At 53.0% G+C, this 20,625-nt stretch overlaps 6 protein-coding genes across 6 annotated transcripts; 4 read left to right on the top strand and 2 right to left on the bottom strand.

The window, feature by feature from the left end:
• Positions 1 to 3,353: 3,353 nt before the first annotated feature.
• Positions 3,354 to 6,655, top strand: NEUTE1DRAFT_126353 (uncharacterized protein; the record flags this gene model as incomplete). The annotated part of the gene is made up of 2 exons (XM_009858259.1): positions 3,354 to 4,589; positions 4,686 to 6,655. 2 exons carry the CDS (start codon positions 3,354 to 3,356, stop codon positions 6,297 to 6,299), a joined length of 2,850 nt encoding a protein of 949 aa, XP_009856561.1.
• Positions 6,656 to 8,576: 1,921 nt separating this feature from the next.
• Positions 8,577 to 9,590, top strand: NEUTE1DRAFT_133463 (uncharacterized protein; the record flags this gene model as incomplete). Its single annotated transcript, XM_009858260.1, has 3 exons — positions 8,577 to 8,702; positions 8,909 to 9,107; positions 9,243 to 9,590. The coding sequence occupies 3 exons, from the start codon at positions 8,636 to 8,638 to the stop codon at positions 9,385 to 9,387; spliced, it is 411 nt and encodes a 136-aa protein (XP_009856562.1).
• Positions 9,591 to 12,318: 2,728 nt separating this feature from the next.
• Positions 12,319 to 13,640, top strand: NEUTE1DRAFT_119004 (uncharacterized protein; the record flags this gene model as incomplete). The annotated part of the gene is made up of 3 exons (XM_009858261.1): positions 12,319 to 12,420; positions 12,454 to 13,122; positions 13,153 to 13,640. 3 exons carry the CDS (start codon positions 12,384 to 12,386, stop codon positions 13,638 to 13,640), a joined length of 1,194 nt encoding a protein of 397 aa, XP_009856563.1.
• A 920-nt stretch (positions 13,641 to 14,560) lies between these two features.
• On the bottom strand, positions 14,561 to 14,833 carry NEUTE1DRAFT_119005 (uncharacterized protein; the record flags this gene model as incomplete). Its single annotated transcript, XM_009858262.1, has 1 exon — positions 14,561 to 14,833. A coding segment is annotated over one exon (184 nt), but the record flags the coding sequence as incomplete, so codon positions are not given.
• A 321-nt stretch (positions 14,834 to 15,154) lies between these two features.
• On the bottom strand, positions 15,155 to 17,374 carry NEUTE1DRAFT_73077 (Pre-mRNA-splicing factor clf-1; the record flags this gene model as incomplete). The annotated part of the gene is made up of 2 exons (XM_009858263.1): positions 15,155 to 16,977; positions 17,056 to 17,374. 2 exons carry the CDS (start codon positions 17,372 to 17,374, stop codon positions 15,221 to 15,223), a joined length of 2,076 nt encoding a protein of 691 aa, XP_009856565.1.
• Positions 17,375 to 17,882: 508 nt separating this feature from the next.
• NEUTE1DRAFT_73080 (uncharacterized protein) lies at positions 17,883 to 20,249 on the top strand (the record flags this gene model as incomplete). The annotated part of the gene is made up of 2 exons (XM_009858264.1): positions 17,883 to 18,379; positions 18,482 to 20,249. The coding sequence occupies 2 exons, from the start codon at positions 18,032 to 18,034 to the stop codon at positions 19,967 to 19,969; spliced, it is 1,836 nt and encodes a 611-aa protein (XP_009856566.1).
• Positions 20,250 to 20,625: the final 376 nt, after the last annotated feature.

Here is a 20,625-nt window from a genome sequence, read left to right on the forward strand (position 1 = left end):
CAAGCCGTATAACTCTGCTATTGGATCTATAGTTAGAATACATAGTCGCTGACTGGATTCCCTTCTTCCCCCAGACTCCACGTGGATCCAAGGACGGGAGTCGGGTCGCACACCCGTCATTGGATCCACGTGGAGTCTGGGGGAAGAAGGGAATCCAGTCAGCGACTATGTATTCTAACTATAGATCCAATAGCAGAGTTATACGGCTTGCAAACAGGGCAATATGTCTTGGGTAAGGAATCAAATGCTCGAGTTACCTTCGTCATGGGGTACGGACATCATCGACAAGTTTGCGAGCAACACACCCAGCAGGGCGCGCTCCGAAAGCGGATAGGAAAAGGACCGGGGGGCGGTCGGGGGTCGTCGGGAATTGGAGATTGTTGTTGCTTCTGTCGGGTTTTCCTCGCTTTTGTCCTCGCCGGCTCCACCCGCTCCGCTTTCCATCTTCGGGGCACCCGCACGTGTCACACCAAATACACTACATGTGTACATGGAGAACTCCGTCTCTGGCGCTGAGATGGGCTCCCTGAAAATATCAAACAACAAGACTAGATATATTTCATTCTATTACCTCTTCTGTAATATGGGGTAACATCATTGTACGGACCACTCTGAACTCGTATTACGATGTCAATCACTTTGTGCTCAAATCGGGGGTAAATTCGTCTCGAAGTCAGGTAACATTCACCGGTGCGTATGTTGTGCGTACTCATAGTTCCTAAAATCATATATAACGACGTCGAATGCCCGTAATGCTGATCTTTGGTCGAGAGTGGGCATTTGGGGAGGGGGGCGGCGGCGGCGGCACGGACAATAGAACCCTAACCCACCTCCCAATCATGGAAGATCCGACCATCCCGCTGTGCTTCCGAGTTCCCACAGACCGCTTTACCACCGCATAGAAGCAAACCATAGCGGAGTTCCATATGGCATGACCAGGTCATATCATACATCAGAACTCCGGTGTTTTCTATATCAGTTGTCTGGTTTACCGTTTCAAGAAGTCCCGCGAGTCATCCAGCTGCTGTAGGTGTTTGTTTTGTCCCCTACCAGAATCACATGCTGAAGATCTTGACATGTTCTTAGTCAGCCGCTTCACTTAGTTTTGTCTGTTTGTATTTGTTTTCTGATGAACTTCGGATCCTCGACCAGAAGGAGCCATGTCGCACCAAGCTCTTAAATGCTATCGACATGTCACAAGCGGAGATAGTGGGTACAAATCCCATGCTTACTTGTGAGATGGACGGATGTTGATAGAATGAGCTTCACTCACCCACTTGGCGTGACCATGGAAATAGTACATGGTGTATATGGCTTACCAAAGTATACTGTCGATTTGGAAGCACCACCCGTTCGAGGACTTTAGGGGCTATCAGGATATGTGAAGTGACCAGCAGCTATACTCTATCAGTTGACATTACCGCACCTAAACTGTCAGCCGAACACTCCCTTCTTCACTTCCAGCTGTCGGTACGTTGCGTTTGTGAAGGCGTTGATGCAAGGACAGTGGGTGCCACCCGCCCGGCTCAGCCAGGTTTCCCTTCTCACAAAAGTCGAGGCCCTTCGGCGAGAATGGAGCTGAAACGAGCGGTTTTTGGTGCCCTAAACTTCGGCAGCCATCTGATTAGCAAAAGCAGCGGCCAGGGGACGGGAAGTGTTGCGTTTGCAACCGCCCGCGAGCGATTCGTGCACGTTTCTGCACCAAGTACTAGAAACTGCGGTGACCGAAACCGCTGCCTGCTCAAAGTAGACTCGCTAGTTCGCATAGCACAAGCAGAGGGTCGATCTTACGGGCTGTTGGACTCGGGTCTTGTTAGAAATTGAGTGCTTAACTGGTCAGCCTCAAAAAGGTACTCATTTGTGTCCACCACGCGACTACTCAGGATTGAATGTTGTATGGACTGCGCGAGACAAGCGTCACCTATTCGGGGGTCTAACTGCGGCGATATGTCCATTGATGTGGCTCATCGAATCTCGACCAGCGTCAATGACTCGAAAAAGGAACCGGGAAGTTTGGAATGAAAGTTTGATCGAAGGCGGAGAGACCTGGGCCCTTCACACTTCGTTCCATGTTAACCTAGGTAGCTGAGATGCCCCTCTACAGTGCGGCTGCCCCGTGCTTAGGTGGCTCACATCGCTTCAGTTGTTGCCGGTGGCTGATACACGGGCCTGCATTAACCGTGGCAACCTAAACGCCTCCCCTCCAATTCCCCTCCGTCCCGTCCCTTCCCCTCCCCGCACAAACCCTCCCGTCTGTAGGTATTTTGTACAGGGCAAGCACCAGGCAGGCATGAATCAGACTCACCTCGTTCTTGTTCAGGCAACACGCTCAGTAATCGAAAACCGCCTAATCAATTATTAGGATTCGCACGACAACGTGAGTGGATAGATTGGCACCTCAATCGCAGCATTCCTGCTTGTGGGTTAACGGTAGAGGTACGGGACCTTCCTTGTCCATCCCCACTACTGCGGCAGAACTTCACCCAGGAGCCGAAGAAAAATTTATTCCACACACAAATCTCAGTTGCTGGATCCGATCCAATTTGGGAAGGACCACTGTCCCCTCCAATAACTTTTTTTTTCTTCCCTTTTGTTTTTTTTTTCCTTAACCAACCCTCTCCCCACCCGCGCAACCCAACCCCATTTCTTACCACTTTACCTACAGACTGCATCCCGAGGCTGCCATCTTTAGGGTTAGATCTCGACCTCTCTGTGGACCCAGCAACCTGTTATTGGACGCCCGCAGGACTCCAGGCATTTACTTACGCATTCGACGCCAGGCGTGCCATCATCTGCTCTCCTCCGCTCTCCTCCGCTCTCTTCCGCTCTCTTCCCCCTCCTGGTTGATTCGTCTGCATCCTTGGTCGTCATCGCCAACAGCCTGCACCTTCGATTCATCTTCTCGAGGCCCAGACAGCTCTGACACCTGTTGGACACCCCGCAAGCGAGATCTTTCCCGACGGTGTACCCGTGCGCATCGGCAAGAATTTTTGCTGTCGAGTCACCAAACACCTTCTCCAAAGATCGTGCTCCTTGTTTCGGCAACGTCTACGTCTTCTCAGACTTCGACCGAGACAAAACCGTGCAACCGAGTCCAGCTGCAGCAACAGTCTGCCCCGCAGTACCCGACATCGAGTCGTCACTCAAGATCGTCAAAGGCCTTAGTGCCGTCAGCAGATTGTCAGAGAGGAGAGGTAATTCTCGCTCTTCTCCGGACATCCGATCATCACAGGCGGCCTTCGTGAGCAGTTTAGCCGAGGCGACCTAGACCAAGTCTACACGACCGACCGAGCTTCTCCTCGATCAACCTATCGTCTTGCAACTTGCTTAACGCCCGCACTACCCAAAACAAAATGTCGGGCACAACGTTTTCCTACGCACAAGCCGCGAAGGGCCAGGCTGCTGCTCAGCCGAGCACCAAGGACGATGTGTCATCAGCCACTGCAGTACCGTCAGCAACCCCCAATGAGGCCGAGGTCACCGAGACCTCCGAAGCCGGCAAGACCACCCAATCCCCTGCCGAACAATCGAAGCAGAACGCCGAGTCCTTGTCCGTTACCGCGCCAGCAACGGAAGAGAGCAACAAGACAGCTCGTGAGAATGAAGTGGCACCAGCACAACCTCAGCAGCAGTCAGAGGACAAGATTTCCAGGTCCGTGAGCCGTACTTCCCGGTCGAATGAGAGCACAGACGGCAGGAAAGGCCGGAAGGGCAAGAAGGCTCGGGGCAGTGAGAAAGAGCCTCAGAATGAACAACAAGCTGAGGAGGAGAAAGAGAAGGTCAAGGAGGCGCCCAAGGTTATTCTCTCTGAAGCCCCACTGCCCACAGTCAATATTTGGGCGCAAAGACAGGAAGCACAGGCCGCCAAGTTGAAGACTTCTCCTGCTCCTACCTCCGATGCTGTTTCCGCCGAGGCCAAGAACCAAGACAGCGAGAGTCAAAGCACATCCGTGAATGGTGCGAATGGAGACAAGCCTCACCGGAAGGCCACCGACCTCTCAAGAGCTGCCGATCAACATCAGCGCAGGAACGGCCCCCGGGGCGCGCGTGTGGACAAGGAGGAAAAGAATGCGGTGGCTTTGCCTCCAGTGGCCGATGCCGCCTCGTGGCCGGACCCGAAGTCCGCGGCCAGCGCTAGCACCGAGGCTCCCAAGGAAAAGGTTCAGGAAAAGACTACCGAAAAGGAATCCCAAGAGGATTCTGGATCTTCCAAGAAGAAGACGTGGGTTGCTGTCGACATTCAGCCTACCGTTGTTTTCAACACGCCGCTGCCACCGCGCGGTTCTAAGACCCGAGGCGGAGCTCGGGGTGGTCGTGAGCAAGGGTCTACAAGGCCACACAACACCAACGCTGCCAATGCTTCAAATGTCACTTCCCAGAACGAGAGGGCGCCGACAACCGGCGGTCCTAACGGGCATAAGCGTGCCGGATCTCGCCCCCGTGAGACCAACATGCCTACGCGCGCGAACACCCAAGCTCACATTTCCAAGCGTACCTCTGTCGACGCAGCCTCCTCGAAGGATGCACGTAAACTGTCGGTTTCCGCGAACAACGAGCAAGCTCGCGACTCGGGAGCTGAGACATCCATTGTAAGTCGAAGTTGTCCCCATCCTGCTGTTTATCGCATATCGCAGTCCCGTTATCATAGTCAGAACCTAATACCCCTTCAGAATGCAACCAAAAAGGGATCGTCCGTCAAGGAAGGACATAATGAGGCTGGAACAACCCCCGAGGCAGGACCATCGTTGTCTTCCCGCTCCCATGAGCGTCATCACAAGGGAACTGACTCCACCAAAGACGGAGCACACCACGGTGTGAACGGCCAGCAGTACTCTGGCCGCGAGGGTCGACCTGAGCGTGGTCGTGGTGGATATCGCGGTCGCGGCGGCCACAATGGCACCTCTGGCTCTCACCAGTCTGGCTATACCGGCAACGGTCAGTATGGCCACTCGTCTTACCAATCACGCCAGCACAACTCCCCGCCCCAGCATGCCGGTCAGTTCTCCGGCTCTTACGGCCAGTCAACTAGGGGCAGAGGCAAGTGGACTGGCTCGAACCAGAATGCTGGCCGCAACGGATCCGCCCCTGCTTTTGCACCGAGGATGGCTCAACCCCACGAATACTCTGTGCCCCAGTACCCCGTGCCATATGTGTACTATCCGGCCTACGATCCCATGGTGCCGGTTATCAAGGCCCAGGTCGAGTACTATCTCTCGCTTGAGAACCTTTGCAAGGATACCTTCCTTCGTAGACACATGGATGGCTCCGGCTGGGTGTTTCTGGACGTGATCGCTAGCTTCAGGCGCATGCGCGAGCTCAGCAAGGATCGGGAGACCATTCGCTTCGCTTGCTCCCTTTCCGACAAGATCGAGTTTGTCATTGGCGAAGACGGCCAGGAAAGACTACGCAGCAAGGAATCATGGTCTAAGTTTGTGCTGCGGGAAGAAGACCGCCTCGAGCACCTCCGCCACAACGGACCGACGAACTATGCTCCTTACCAGACCCCATTTCATCAGATGACCCCTTACGGTGCTCCAGTAATTCCCCAGAACTACCCTGTGGCAGCCACGTACGCCGGTTACCCCGAGGACCAGATGTTCCAGGCCGGATACGTGAATCCCGCTCACTACGACCCTGCCTCCAATGGCTCTGCCGTTAATGGTTATCAGCAGTTGTCAGCAGGTGTTCCTGACTACGCGCCCCCGGTGGCTGCGCTCACACTCGAGAGCTTGACAAACCTTTCTGATAACGCCGTTGAACAGATGGTCGTCGTTCTTGCATATGACGACAGGGAAGGCCAGAGCTCTTCCCAAGCCACTGCCGTGGCCGGTTATGAGTCCAATGATTCAGGTCACGAGCAAACTAACGGTGTCAATGGTGCCGCCGTTGAGAATGGCGCGAAGGTCGTGGTCTGGCTAGATCAATACAGCCCCGACTCTGCCAATGTTCGTATGGATCGCCAGCCTTACACCGCCATCCGTCAAGCGGCCCTCAACCAGCGTCAAAAGGCCACCGCTGGCGAGACTCCCAAAGAGATGCTGACCCTTTACGAGTTCTGGTCGAAGCTGCTACTCAAGAACTTTAACGACAAGGTGTACTCCGAGTTCCGTACTCTGGCGCTGGAGGATGCGTCAAAGGAAGCCCCAAACAAGCAGGGTCTTAAGTGTCTCCTCGATTACTACAACGCTCTGCTCAACAACGATATCACAAAGCTGTGGCCCCAAGACCGCGCCGCCCCCGAGCTTCTCCAACATCATTTCCAGGACGCACTGAAGGCTGACCGCGCTGGGTCTGCCTAAATTTGCTCCTGTTTGGAACAAGATCGATACATTATGTGATCCCTTGTCGCGTACGGGGCTGAGGGGTATTCTAAATCGTGGCGTCTCCCTGTGCTGAGAGAGCACGGCTCTCTACCAGTCTTCGTCTACCTTTGACCGCCGACAGAATCACCCATACATTGCCTACCATCTGCCTCTCACGAAGAAGATACTAGGCCTTTCCCGTTTCGACTATCTTCCAATTGGTTCATCTTACAATCGAATGATACACTCGTCGCTACATACGTGTTTCGACATTGGGAATTGGCGTTTTGTTAGCTTTTTGTTTTGTTTTAAGTATCAACAGTGGAAGAGAGAGCTGGAACATTCTATACGGTAGAAGACAAAAGACGAACAACATAAGAAGCGAGTTTCTGTCAACCGTTTTGGGGGTGCATCTTTGGAAGTCGCCTAATTGGCGATGAAGCGTCGACAAGGGAAAATGCTGCCACTGGTTCTTCCAGTCTCGCTGTCTACGCGATGCCAATATGACCTCTGAAGCAGGTTGGGTAGTCGGCTGTCTACACCCCTTCTCGGTCACGAAGAACCCTTCACATTTGTTTGACTGGGGTCCAGCTGGTATTTCCTCGGGCGGATTCACTTCATGGGTCTGCATCACCAGCCTGGGAATATCTTTACTCCGTCCTCGGGTCCTAAAAGACGTTAGCCATACTTGCACGCGGGTACAACGAAAAAAAAGGAGGGGATGACGGGTTCTTTATTTTCTGCATTTCTTTTACTTGTTCAAGACGGAAAAAGTTTTGTTTCACACCACATATCCCTGTACTGTGATTGACCGACGTTACTCTGCTAAATCGTTGTTGACATGCTTGAGCGAAGCAGACAATCATTTTCTTTTCGCTCTAGAACAATGGTGGTGCTGGAGAAGATGGCATGGAATCACAAATGGTACGACGACAGAGCAAAATAGGGATATTGACATTTTTCATTCTGCATTTGGAGGGAACAAACGGCGATGGGCATCTGCAACTTGGACTCTCTGCTTACATTACTTTTTTTTTTTCTGTTAGGGCGGTATGCTGAACATTGTATGATTAGAATTTTAAAGCCTACTTCAGGTATTTCACTGAAGCAATATGAGTATGTATTTGTAAAATGTATTGTTTGATCGGTGCGATGTTCATGTTCAACACTATCATAACTACGTACTGTATGAAGCATCGCCATTTTTTTTTTTTTTTTTTTTTTTTTTAATATACTTGCGCTATGTTCATATGTGTGCTATTACAGTAATTACCGAGGCTTTATAATTGCTGTTCGGTCACTAGGGGCGACAATTGCCGGTGCGAAATTTCAGACTACCTCTACAGTATAAACCCTTGAATCTGCAACTAATCCGGGCGGGCAAAAAGATTTGCACTTTCTGGGTGTTTGCACTTGGGGGATCTGGTGCACAGACTATGAAGCCCCCTCCGGCCACTTGAAGACGCTCGGCTACAGTAAAAAGTGGGACTTCAGAGCCTCGGTAACCGGGTATAAGTGTTCTCTCCTACCAAAATTGGACCCCTGTAGGTGCAAATCCGGGCCAGAGTCTTTGCACTTTGCAGTTTGCAGGTTTAATATGGGAAAACAATTCCGGCCACCCAATTCTTTTGCACTTTGGGGGGTTTTTGCACTTGGGGGTGGTTGCACTTTCAGGGGACATTACTGTACTTAGTTTTCTAACGTGCAGCGGAAAGTCTGTACTAAGTACAGTGCCGTAACCCTTGGTCTGAGCAATACGATCACCTGCAGCCGGGGTTAGGATACTGTACAACTGCATGGAAAATGTGGGGGTTGAAGAGCCGTGGTTCACCTGCAGTGCGCTTCGTGTAAAATCCCACGACGCCCATCTCCCGCTCCTGTCTGTGCTTGTCAACCTTGCTGGCGGATTCCGTACTTTTGGCTGTTGTTGCTCACTCAGGAATCTCCCACTCCAGCCCACGGGTAATCCACGTCATGGCATGGGACAATGGAAGCATTCCCCTGATTGCCGATTCTCCAGGAGCTAGGTACCTTGAACGTGATCACATGTCACAAAATCATCTACGCTAGCCATGCATTGGCTCTCCTCGACCGAACAACACTACCACGACTAACCTCTACGTGCACTACATACCTCCCTCCATGTAGTGTGCGTTCGACCGTCAGCCCGTTCACTGTATTATCGACAGCGCATTCTCAATCAACCGAAACATTCCCGTTGAGGCGCGGCTAAAAGAGTCTACGGAAAAAAAAATAAAAGAATAAAAATTCGAAGTTTTGCTTGTGGAAGACAGCAACATCGTCGATATCGAAACCACATTCCGACAACTATCATGGTTACAGTGGATGATAGACCCCGATTGACGGAGGAGGAAAAGAAGCAGAATCATATTCAATCTGGTACGTTTGTCATTCGGAAGAAGAGCGACTTGGAATCCTGAACAAGCCAACACTCCATGCAAACAATCAAACTCCATACCCCCCCCTTACTACCGCATGCCATATCACATCCCATCTCTTCACAGCATTCTCGGAATATGGCTTGGCTTTCATATCTTCATTGGCAGAAAAGTCTCAACAGTAGACTGACAAGATCAGCAAAACAGAGCACAAGCGACGAACGCAAATCCGCAATGGCCTTGAAGCCGTCAGCAAGATAGTCCCCGGCTGCGAAAACCTGCAACGGTCCGAGGGCGTTCTGCTCCACAAGTTGGTTGAATTTATGGCGGTCCACATGGAGGAGAGACAGAAGATGATTGAGGAGCTGGAGAGCTTGGGGGAGGAAGTTGATCTTCAGATGAAAGTGTGAGTTGCTTGCTTCTCTTTGTTTCCGCGGGGGGGCAGAGTCCTTTTTCGGTGCCCTGGTATGATGATTTGATTTTTGCCCCGAGAAGAAGAAATCCAAGCTGACTAAAACCTTTTTTTTGGTGATATAACTAGGTGCCTGAGGAATTTGGATGACTATCATAAGAACAGGAGTAAACCAGAGGAAGGGGCAATGTCTGCTTCGAGGTCGCCAACGAAGGAACCGGGAGAGCAGCCGGGGGAACAGAGGGAGGGGGATGATTCGCATGCGGGATATTGAGTGATAACGGAGAGGGAATCAGAGGTCGGGGGAATGGATTCGGATGACCCGATACGTCGATGGTATCAGGAGGAAGTGGTTATGTTGTTGGCGCGATGCTGCCCGTAACCGGGTGGATTTTGGTGATAAAAGCATTCAGTATATACCCGTTTTGTTTTCGTTTTTTTGGTTACACATAATATGACTTTCAGCGATCGCCCCGGAGAGGATGCTGGTCATAAGACGATGTTTGACTCCTCGCGCCGGTCTCGGGCTGATGTCGAATCTTGGAGAAATGCGGTGCCATGGGAAGATGACTTTCTTACGAGCCAACTTCCATGCACGGATAGGTCCAGATCACACCTCCATACTGTAAGCAACCATCACGAGCTTCGCGCTTTCCTCTGATAAGGGACCTATCAATTCTCATGGAGCAATGAACCTCCAAGACGTTCTTGCCGCACCTCGAAAACACTTTTCCCTCTTGAAGACGGGAGGCATGACCTCGCGACGGCCAGGACCGTGTGTGGAAGGGCGCTGTTAGCGGGCGGTAACTGCCAGCCCCACATGCCGTGGAATTCACTAACAATCACTAGCAGATGCAAGTGTCGGTGGGGCATTACATCATCTCATCGGGTTGGCCCTGACGTACAAAGCGAGGAACCGCAACACCAACAAAACGAACCACAGCTTATTTCGTCCAGAAAGATGACTTGATTGAGCGTGAAGCTTTTCTGAGATGCATTAAGTTCGATCTCTTCAGTTGCAAACTTTTTGGCACTTCTTAGTGAACAACAATCAATTGCTGCCTAATGATTCCAGCGCGTGCCTTTTCCATACCTTCCTTGGCTTGATCACAGGGGAGAGAGACTGCGCCACCCCACCAACCACTCGGGCCATCGAGGTACTTGATACTACAATGCCACTACGTAGTAGCGTACTGCGTCATTGCCTTCAAACTTGTCCCTCCTCGTTGCCTCGCCCCGCTCATTCAGAGAGGTTGCTAAGTAGCTGCCTTTGCTTGGTCTTGGCAGTTCGAGGCAGGGTCGGGGCGTTTCGAGGGAAAACATGATCAGTCCAACAATCGTACGGCAGTTAAACTGCAGCTGCTGTCAAGGTCTTCCTCAGATGGCGCGCACGACTATCCCGCCGTCGGTTTTGAGCGCAACTTGCGACGGCCAGGTCGGGTAGCTTTGGAGTTTGGAATGGCATAGGCCCACCCATAGGAAGATATCGAGCCTCGGCACCATGGGACAAAAATCCGAACGCGATCGTCGTCATGTTGGGGATATGAACGAACCGCCCGAGCGAATGCAAGTAAAGATTCTTGTTCGGTCTTCTCATCGGCCCTGAGATGCCTCATCCAACAAAACGGGCATGTCATGTCGGCCTTGACTGTTCCTCCCCTGGTCATCAGTGGGGCCTGCCATATGCTCAGCCGCCCATCCGCGGTCTTCTCTCGTGCTCTTCTCGCCAACCACAAGGCGAGGACCGTCCACTCTGGACCCTGATGACGATAGGGCCTGGTCCCGCCGTGCAATTCAACTCGCCCACCTCGGTGCCCAGTCACACAAGCATGGCGCCCCATACACACAGTCTGTGGATCGCGCCCGAAGAGGGCTCGACTGTCTCGGTTGAGGTGGGGAGGCCGACATGTTCATCTCATGTCTCAACGGTTGCCCGAATTGCTTTGATCACCGTGTCTCATCTCAGTTGAAACGAGTATGTTCGGCCTTCTCACTTTTTATACACATCAGTCTTGTTGTCGTATGTACGTCAACGCCTGAAGTCGTGTGATGCGGCCAAAAGTAACTTGGGTACAGAGCCTCTCGATGGATAAATCCACACCATCAGCAGGTCATATTTCCAAGGAAGCTGGAGCGGAGCCAGCCCATCGTTGACTGCTACGTAAAGGTACACTACTCGGTACACCCACTTGTACCATAACACTTTGCCCAGGGCCCTACCAAGAATCTGACCTGACGAGCTCGGCTTACCTGACGAGTAGGAGGATCTACATCGTTCCCATATATTACTTGGCCCTACTATTCTCGCCCAGCTCGCAGTATCCCCGCCACCTTTCCCTCTTACTTCCTCTTCCCAACACTATCCCCGCTCTTCATCAATACTAGCAAACACCAACGTATATGTGGATACAGCTCTGGAACGAGCAAGCGACAATATTTCTGATAACAAACACCGAATATTCCGACATGGCATCTTACGACCGGTATGATCAACCGGCCCGGGAGCGCTCCCGCTCCACAAGACGCTACTACCGCGAGGAGCGCCGCGATGACAGAGACCCTCGGTACACCAGCGGCGCTGCTGACCAATACCTCAACGCCAACCATGACTTGATTCCACGCCCACGTGAGGATAGTGACCTTTCTGTCGAGGAGATCCGTCGTGATTTCCCGCCGCCCGGGTACTCTACTCGCGATATGCGCCGTGCCTACTATGACGACCACGATGATCCTCGGGCCCGCTCTGGCCGGGACTATGTCTACGACTACGACCGACGAGAGGAGAAGAAGAAGTCTCGTTTGGGCAACAAGGAGCAGCTTATCGCTGCGCTGGCCGGCGCCGCCATTGCCATAGGTGGAAAGGAGCTCTACGACCGCAAGGAAGCCAAAGAGCATGGTTCCGATGTCCATCGCAACGTTCTTGCCTCGGCCGCTATCGGTGCTGCTGGAGCTTTTGCGGGTTACCAAGGCGCAGATTTCTACACCAAGCACAAGGAGAAGAAGGCTCCGCTGGTCCTCAGAGGACGTGACGGCAGACTTGTGTATCACAACGATGACGAAGTCAGTGCCAAGGACAACAAGGGCCACAAGAACTTCCTCGAGAGTGCCCTTGCCGCTGCTGGTATTGGCAGCACCTTGAAGGCCTTGGCGGGAGGCAGCAGCAGCAGAGATGACAGATCCGATACTAGAAGTGTCAGGAGTCGCCGCAGCAGCCGCTCAAGATCCCGTTCTCGCGGAGGCGATCCGGCCAAAAAGATCCAGAAGGCTGCCATGGCTTCCCTCATTGCCGGTGCCACCGAGGCCTTCCGTGTGTCTAAGGAGCCAGGTGGATGGAAGGGAGAAAAGGCCAAGCGCATCCTTACTGCCGCAGCGGGTGCTGCTACTGTTGATGCTGCCATGAAGGACGATAAGGCGGGCAGCAAGCTCGGTTTGGCCGAATCTGTCATCGGTGGTCTGCTTGGCAACCGTGTGCTGAACGGCTCCAAGAAGAACATTGAGGAGGATGAGAAGACCGGTCGCTCTCGGTCGCGGTCTCGTGCCCGCTCTCGGTCCAAGGGGCCCGGTGGCGGACTCGCCGCTATCGCGACTGCTGGTCTCGGGACCTACGCTGCAAACAAGCTCAGCAGCCGATCCAGGTCCCGACGCCGGAGCACTGATTCATATGACAGCCGCGACGGCTCGCGCGATAGACGTCATCGCAGCCGTAGCCGCAGCGTCGTCGACTCGGCGCGCAAGGGCCTTGCCAAGCTAGGCATTGGAAACGGGCCAGACGACTATGAGCGCGACCGTCACGACCGCAGACATTACGACGACTATGCCGACTCTTCTCGAAGCGGGCGCCGACACCGAGACTACTCAGACGATGAGCGCTCCAGAAGCGGCCGCAGCCGTAGTCGCTCAAGGGGAGGAGGAACTGTGGCAAGGAGACGCGATGCTTCGCGTGGATCAGTCTCCTCATCCGACCTGGGAGATTCGGACGATGACAGGAAGAGAACCAAGAAAATGAGAGGTAAGCAAATGATTACTACAGGATTGGCAGCTGTGGCGACCATCCACGCTGCCCACAACATCTACCAAAGCGTGGAGAAGCACGGCGTACGTAAGAAGGCAGTGAGGGAAGGGGAGTTGAGTCCGGAAGAAGCCAAGAAGCTCAGGCAGAGAGCCATGCTGCAAGATGCCGCATCGGTCGGCATCGCGGCCCTGGGCATCAAGGGCGCCATCTCGGAGATGAAGGAGGCTCGTGAGGTGACGCATGAGACGCATGAGTGGAAGAAGAAGAAAGAGGAAAGGCATCAGAGACGGCTCAAAAGACTGCGGGCAACGGCAAACCAGGCAAATGACTTTGACGGGGACGGCCGTGGCGACATTGTCGACTTCGGCAGACGCAGGGCTGACAACTGGTCTTCTTCAGCGCCGCCCAAGGCGACTCGCCTGGAGGATGGTCCCTATTATACTGATGGGAATCCATACGGTGCCATGCCTCGCAATCCCTCTCCTCCATCGGGCAACAGTCCTGGCAGGAGATGAGTTATGGGCAGGTTTGCCAATGCCCGCTTTATCGTCGTCTGTCACCCGTGCTCTCTAATTTGACCCGACATTCAATCTGCATTCTTGCATCCTCAATTCCACGCGGTACCTCAAGAAACAACAAGAGATCTGGTCACTACTGGGCGTTTGCTCAACTTGAGCGAGGGAGCGTGTGCCTTGCTTGAGCTCATGCTGGTCTAACGAACATCTTGATCGTTAGAGCCCAGCCCCTCCCTCTACTTGGTTGGACACAGGCGCAAGGGGAATTCTTCCAAACTGCGATGCCTCATCGCTTATTACAGTGCTGTTGCGCCTCCTGATATGCTTTGGTTACGATGAACATGACCTTTTTTTTTCCCTTTTCATCACATACACGAAAAGTTATCAAATGCAGTTGTTTAACCAGTTGACTAATTGTTCTCCCGCTTTCTGCGCAAACAGATCACCGTCGCTAAACATAGTCCCCACTATCTGAACCGATTGAACCGAAAAAGACAGGAGGACCCCGAAATTCAGGGAAATGTGGCGATCCTTGGCAGGGGTTGTAAGCAGGTTTTTTTGCGTTGTGCGACTGTTCAGGCACGCATGTTGAACCTCGACAAACAGGAACCGTGAGGAATGACGCGCACCCAAACCACTGCAAGTCTACAACAGCGAAGTAATGATCGATGGGAAAACGGTTGTTGGTCGGTGCCGAAACGGCCGGTACCGGAACGGAAACGCGCCCGCACACTGGCTGTCTGAGCTGTTCTGGTTGGCTCGCAAGTCACACACATGGATATTTGGATCTCACGAGACTTGGCGTGTGGTTGGTTGGCCTGGCTGCCAAAGGACACAACATGCGGTTATGTCGGCCCCTACATCCTTACACTTCCTATCTTTCGGCATCTATGCATTGCAGCTTGTTCCCCCGTTGCCCACTCTCTGTGCCTCTTTCTCCAACTTTCTTACACCTGCTGGGCGGCAGATACAACGTCATGTTTTCGTTCTCTTTCCACTTTTTTTCTACCTATTCTTTCCTTTTCATGATGATGATGATAATGATGGTCAACAGGTTGGGTTTCATGAGGATGATGAAGAAACAGGTCAAATCCGAGAGGTTGAGAGAATGACAATGATAAACAATGTATGCCTCTTTGCGAAATATCACTATATATGTATAGAGAGAAAGCCGGTAGTCATTTTCTTTCATGGAGATTAACGATACTTCTTGGACCCACGAATTCAAATTGCTGGAAATCGACGCCAAAACCACCGTGAGACGCGACGGCTGAGGAGGAACGAATATCCTCAGAGTATCCCAACTGTACAAAGCAACAATCAAACGTGCGGGATATGAAAGGATCTACCAAGCAGTCGGTTAGAATATAATTCACACATTTCATCGAAGTACGGGGTTTCTTTCGTGGTTTTTTTTTTTTTTTTTAGGGGATCTTTAATACCGAGAGCGACTCAAGGGGTATGTATATGTGGAAATAAAGATCCGCACCATATCGGTCACTGTATTCGGGGGGAAAAGTTCATGAGCTTCTTGGTCAGCGGCCTGATATAATATTGCATCTCCTACACTAGCTGCTCCCTCACTGAGCCGCTTCATCGACAGCAGCGCCACCAGCACCCCCGGCGGCCTGCTGTTTCCAAGCATTCGCCATGGCCAACAGACTCGACAAGTTCTTGGTCTGCTGATCATCAGCCGGGAAGATATAGTCGACATATTCCTCCCAAGTATCATCCTCCAGCTTACGCTTCTTCTTAGTCTTCCTAGGCATTTGTTCCTGAATCTTCTCGATATCCTCCGCCGACCCATGCGTCTTCTCAAACGCCAACCACGCATTGAGCAGCGACACCCGCTCGGCCTTGAGATCGCGCTCCTTCATGCTCTTGTGCGCCCTCTCAAAGATCTTGCGAGCACGTGCCTTGGCCTCTTCGCTAACAGGCTTCTCTTCCACCTCCTCCTCCGTCTCTTCCTCCTCCTCGGCCTCGTCGGGTATGTTGATCTCGAACTGGGCGTAACTGATCCAGACCTTGGGGTGGTCAGCCTTCTCGAGCAGGCGCTCGTACAGGGCACGCGTCCGCTCGTACTCGCCCTCTTCTTCCTCGAAATCGATGTACGCCTTCCATACCACCTCGGGCATGTCCAGGATCGGCTGCGAGACAGCGAGCTCGAAGATGGCGCGGGTGCGCTCGAGATCGTCGAGACCACGTTCCAGCTCGGCCCACTTGATCCATGTTTGGCAGTTGGCCGGGTTGTACATGACGTGCTTTTCGTAGAGGGTGCGGCAGCGCTCGAACTCGTAGAGCTTCTGCTCGAGGAGGATGTACTCCTTGAAAATCTTGTCTTTGGGGCACATGCCGATGGCGCGGCCGAGGGTTTTGCGGGCCGTCGTTAGTTGGCCCTGTCGGATCTCGAAGTGCGCCGTGGCAACCCACACTTTGGCAAAGGTGAACTTCTTGTGGGGGATCAGGTTCAGACAGGTGTCGTAGATCTGACGGGCTCGCCCGATATCCTTTGTTTCCCTCTCCTCCCATATCGCGTAAAAGAGGAAGAGGAAAATGTACCGCCTCCAGTGTCGCTTCTCTTGGGTTGGTGGTACTTGAGCAATGGCTCGCTCGTAGACTTCTCTGGTCCGGTCGACATCTCCTCCGCTTTCCTCGAGTCGCGCAAAGTCAAACCAGACGTCGTAGTTCTTTGCGTTCTCCTTGACTTGCTCCTCGTACAGTCTCCTCCTCTTGGTAAGAATGACGTCCTCCACGCCCTCCTTGTCGCCAAACTGCTTTTCAAATGTGGTGTAGTGGGCATGTAGCGTCATCGACTTGGACCGAGGCAAGTTGTCGAGGCCAAACTTGTAGATGGCACGGGCCCGCTCATACTCACGTAGACGGGCCTCGTACCGGGCGAAGGCGATGAATATCCTCTCGTCAACGGCATCGTCGCCGAGCGTTTCAGCAATCGTCTGGATAGCTGTCTGGAAGACCTCGCGGACCGTGTCGCTGGTCCCGTATTCCTCTTCAAACTTGGCCCACTTGAGCCACGTCCTCGGTTCCGGATGGACGGCGGTAAAGGCCCTGAAGATCTCCCGTGCCCTGTCGAACTCGCCGTAACGTTTCTCTAGACGGATATAAGCACTCCACGCCTGCTCATCTGGCTGCCACTTCATCCACCGGTCAAAGACTTGTCTGGTCCCCGGAATGTCGCCGAGCATCTCCATGACGTAGAGATACTGGTACCAGAGAGACGTGACTCTGGGCAGCCGCGTGACAGCGCGGTCCAACAGATTGCGTGCATGGTTGATGTTACGGTTCTTGATCTCTGCTTGAACGTATCGGATCCAGAGTTCTGTTGGAGCATATCGTTAGCGACTGATGTGCGCCACAACCAACAGCACATGGACACTTTGAGTTTAGACAAACATACGAGTATTGTTGGGATGTACATCCAGAGCGCGCTCGAACACAGAGCGCGCTCTCGCAAACTCCTTCTGTTCTAGCTCCCATTGAGCATACTGGAGCCAGTTGGATAGACGAACTCGGTTACGCCGCACGTAATCCTCAAACTCCTTGCGCTTACGACCTTGGTATTCCTTGAGCTCCTCGAGGTCGGCAAAGCGCTGTGTCGGGGTCTGGAGGTTGACTTCCTGGCGGTCGACGGCCTCGCGCAGCAGCTGCTCGGCCGAGATCTGTACAGGCGCAGGGGCCTTGTTCTTCACCCGTGGCGGGCCGCGTGATGACTCCATTGTGAAGATGGGCGTAAAAAGTGGCGATCTGCAGATGTTGGCGTGGTGTTGTAAGTTCGGTTTCTGGATGAGATTTTGGGTCTGGACGCAACAGCAGCCAGCCACTGAACTACCTCTACCAGGTTGAGGACGCGCTGCGATTGATGGACCGTGGCTCGATGCCCCTGCCTACCTTACTGTACCTTGCTGCACAGTAGGTACACTTTGCCCTCATCATGTCATTGTACATCCGATAGATAGTACGTATCCGACCAAAGCGAGCAGGTTCGCCCATAAGACGGCGCTGAGCCGCTGGAAGGCCGCTGTATTAGGTGTGGCTGCCAACTACACCTACTTGACACTACCTATCTACTTACCGTACCGGCAGCTACTATCGGCCACATACCAAGCCGCACTGTGTACGACCGGCAGGCAAAGCACTGGCGCAACGAGGTCTATAGTACGCTAGGCCGTGATGCAACGCCGCGGCCTCTCGCCTCCATTCTTCCCAAAACCAAAACAAGTCGACAACACATCGAACTCTTTTCCATTCCTTTCTTCGGCGCACGGCAGCTGTTGTTTCTGTATCAGCGACTATCTCGTTTACTCCTGAAACTAACCACCTTGAGACCTGAACAGTCGCCGAATATTCTGCCCAGGAAATAGGGTTTTGCCAACATGTCGTCTACCCTCGACGAGCTCCTCCAGGACTTTGAGGACTCTGGCTCCGAGGCCGGTGGCGAGGAGTATGGCGAAGGTCTTCTAGGCGATGGCGTTGACACGACTGGAGGCTCCGGCGTGGACGACGCACATGTACCGATGAATGATGAGGACCAAGACGAAGGCATGGGCGACGGGGCAAGCGAGGACGAAGACGAAGCTATGGGTGGCGTCGGCGCCGACAACTCGAATGCTGTAGAAGATCCCGAGGAAGCAAAAGCCAAGGTTGAAAAGATGCATCTGGGAGGAGTGCGAGATGTTCGAACCGTTGCGACTCTTATGAAGTCTCTAAAGCCAGTGCTCGAGGTTAGTTCCCTTATACCCGTTTGCGGTGCTCCCTTTGAACATGGAAAAGCGTTTACATCTTATTTGAGCAATAGCCCTGACAGTCTGGATCGAACGTTGCAGAAAATCGCACACTATCAAGCACAACCCGCTCAGGCCAACGACGTCGGCCATGTCGAAGATCACCCGGAATACAACCTCTTGACCAACGCCAATAGACTGTCTACTCTGATAGACAGTGAGGTGGCCCTTGTCCACAAGTTTGTGAGGGATCACTTCTCCGCCAGATTTGCTGCACTCGAGTCGCTATTACCGAACCCAATCGAATACTGCAAGGTTGTTGCCATCTTGGGCAATTCCCCTATGGACTCGGAGAGCATGAAAGCGTTGCAGCTTTCCATCGATAACCCCCTGGGGTTAACCCTCAAGTCAGTCCTTGACGGACCAACCTTGATGATTGTCACGGTGGAAGCCACGGTTTCCAAGGGTCAATTCCTGGGCGAAAATGAGATCCAGCGCGTCACAGAAGCGTGCTTGATGGTGGTCGATCTTGATAAGGCTAAGAAGACCCTCACTGAGTACGTACAGTCTCGCATGAACATCTTTGCGCCGAACTTGACGGCTCTCATCGGTTCCCTCACAGCAGCACAGCTTCTTAACCAAGCCGGCGGCCTGACTGGCCTTTCCAAAACTCCGGCCTGCAACCTCCCGGCTTGGGGCTCTAAGAAACAGACAAGTTCTGCTCTTGCCACCAATGTCGGCATCAGACAGCAGGGCTTCATCTACCAGTCAGACATCATTCGTGGGATTCCAACCGACCTCAAGAAACAGGCTATGAAGATGTTTGCAAACAAGATTGTCATGTGCGCGCGCACCGACTGCTTTCACCAGTTCAGGGATGGGTCAGAAGGCGAACGACTAAAGGACGAATGTCTAGACCGCCTAGATAAGTTGCAGCAAAAGCCAAACAGCAAGGGCGCACGCGCTCTCCCGGCACCCGACGACAAGCCGAGTAGAAAGCGTGGTGGCCGACGCGCTCGTAAAGCCAAGGAGGCCACGGCCATGACGGAATTGCGCAAGGCTCAGAACCGTATGGCCTTTGGCAAAGAGGAGAAGGAAGTCGGTTATGGCACGGGCGACGCTACCGCTGGCATGGGCATGATTGGCCAGCGCGACGATGGACGTCTACGGGTCACGCAAATCGACCAGCGCACGCGTGCCAAGTTGAGTGCAAAGAGCAAGGGCTGGGGTGGTGCCAGCTCGCTCAATGGCGGCGCCGCATCATCTCTCAGAGGGCTTGCTGGCGGTGGCAGCGGCATTGGCAACATCAATTTGGCTGCCAGCAAGGGCTTGCGGACGTCAGGCGTTGGTACTACGGTGGGCAGCGCCACCGCCGGAACGGTATCGTCGTTGGCGTTTACGCCTATGCAAGGCTTAGAGCTCGTTGATCCAAAGGTGCAATACGAGCTTAGCAGGAAGCGCAAAGCAGACGAGGACCGCTGGTTCAAGGGCGGCACATTCACCCAAGTTGGCAACTCGGGTGGCGCCGGTGAATTTAAGAAGCCTGCATTGCCCCCAAGCAAGAAGCAAGATACGGGAGCGACGAAGTGATACCTGTACATGGAGACGGTGGACGAGCCGGCCGATGAAAGCGTACACGCCGGTGACCAAGCGTGGCCCCCTAACCTCAATCCCGTTGGGGTGGCTCGGTGTGTCCCTGGTCAGTTGGATACTCTGAAGGGAGAAGTATTCGAGCCAATACCGGCTAAGCTAAAGTTTGCACAACTCATGTCATTCTAGATTATAATCATATCGTGGACTCGGCGATTTATAAGGGCCATGCTGCTAGGGAGAAAAAAATTCAGGGAAGTGATCACATTCCATTTGCAACAAAGGCTTGTCTCCTGTACTTTGGTTGATGTTATGTTGCTGTACATGCATCGTCTTACCGTGTTGATGTTCCACTGTTAACCTAAACCAATTCATAGGAGAAGGAATGAGTTTATCTATCTCATGCACTACGACTGTTAGTGAACCTACAACGTAAGAATCCGTAGATCTTACAAAATCCCATGTTTGTTTTAATCATAAAATTGATGACATCCTTCTGTTTCAATTCGGCATACCGAGACCCCGAAGACAGACGGCTCAAATAGTTTAGGTATACGGTATGCTTTCCTTCGGCAAGGCTATGTTTAAAGGGTGTGCGTGCGTCTGACACTCACCAGGCATGCCTTTCGATCACAAACAACAGAGAAGGCACGCAG

The sequence above is a fragment of the Neurospora tetrasperma genome, assembly GCF_000213175.1.
Source record: "Neurospora tetrasperma FGSC 2508 unplaced genomic scaffold NEUTE1scaffold_81, whole genome shotgun sequence".
Taxonomy (NCBI): domain Eukaryota; kingdom Fungi; phylum Ascomycota; class Sordariomycetes; order Sordariales; family Sordariaceae; genus Neurospora; species Neurospora tetrasperma.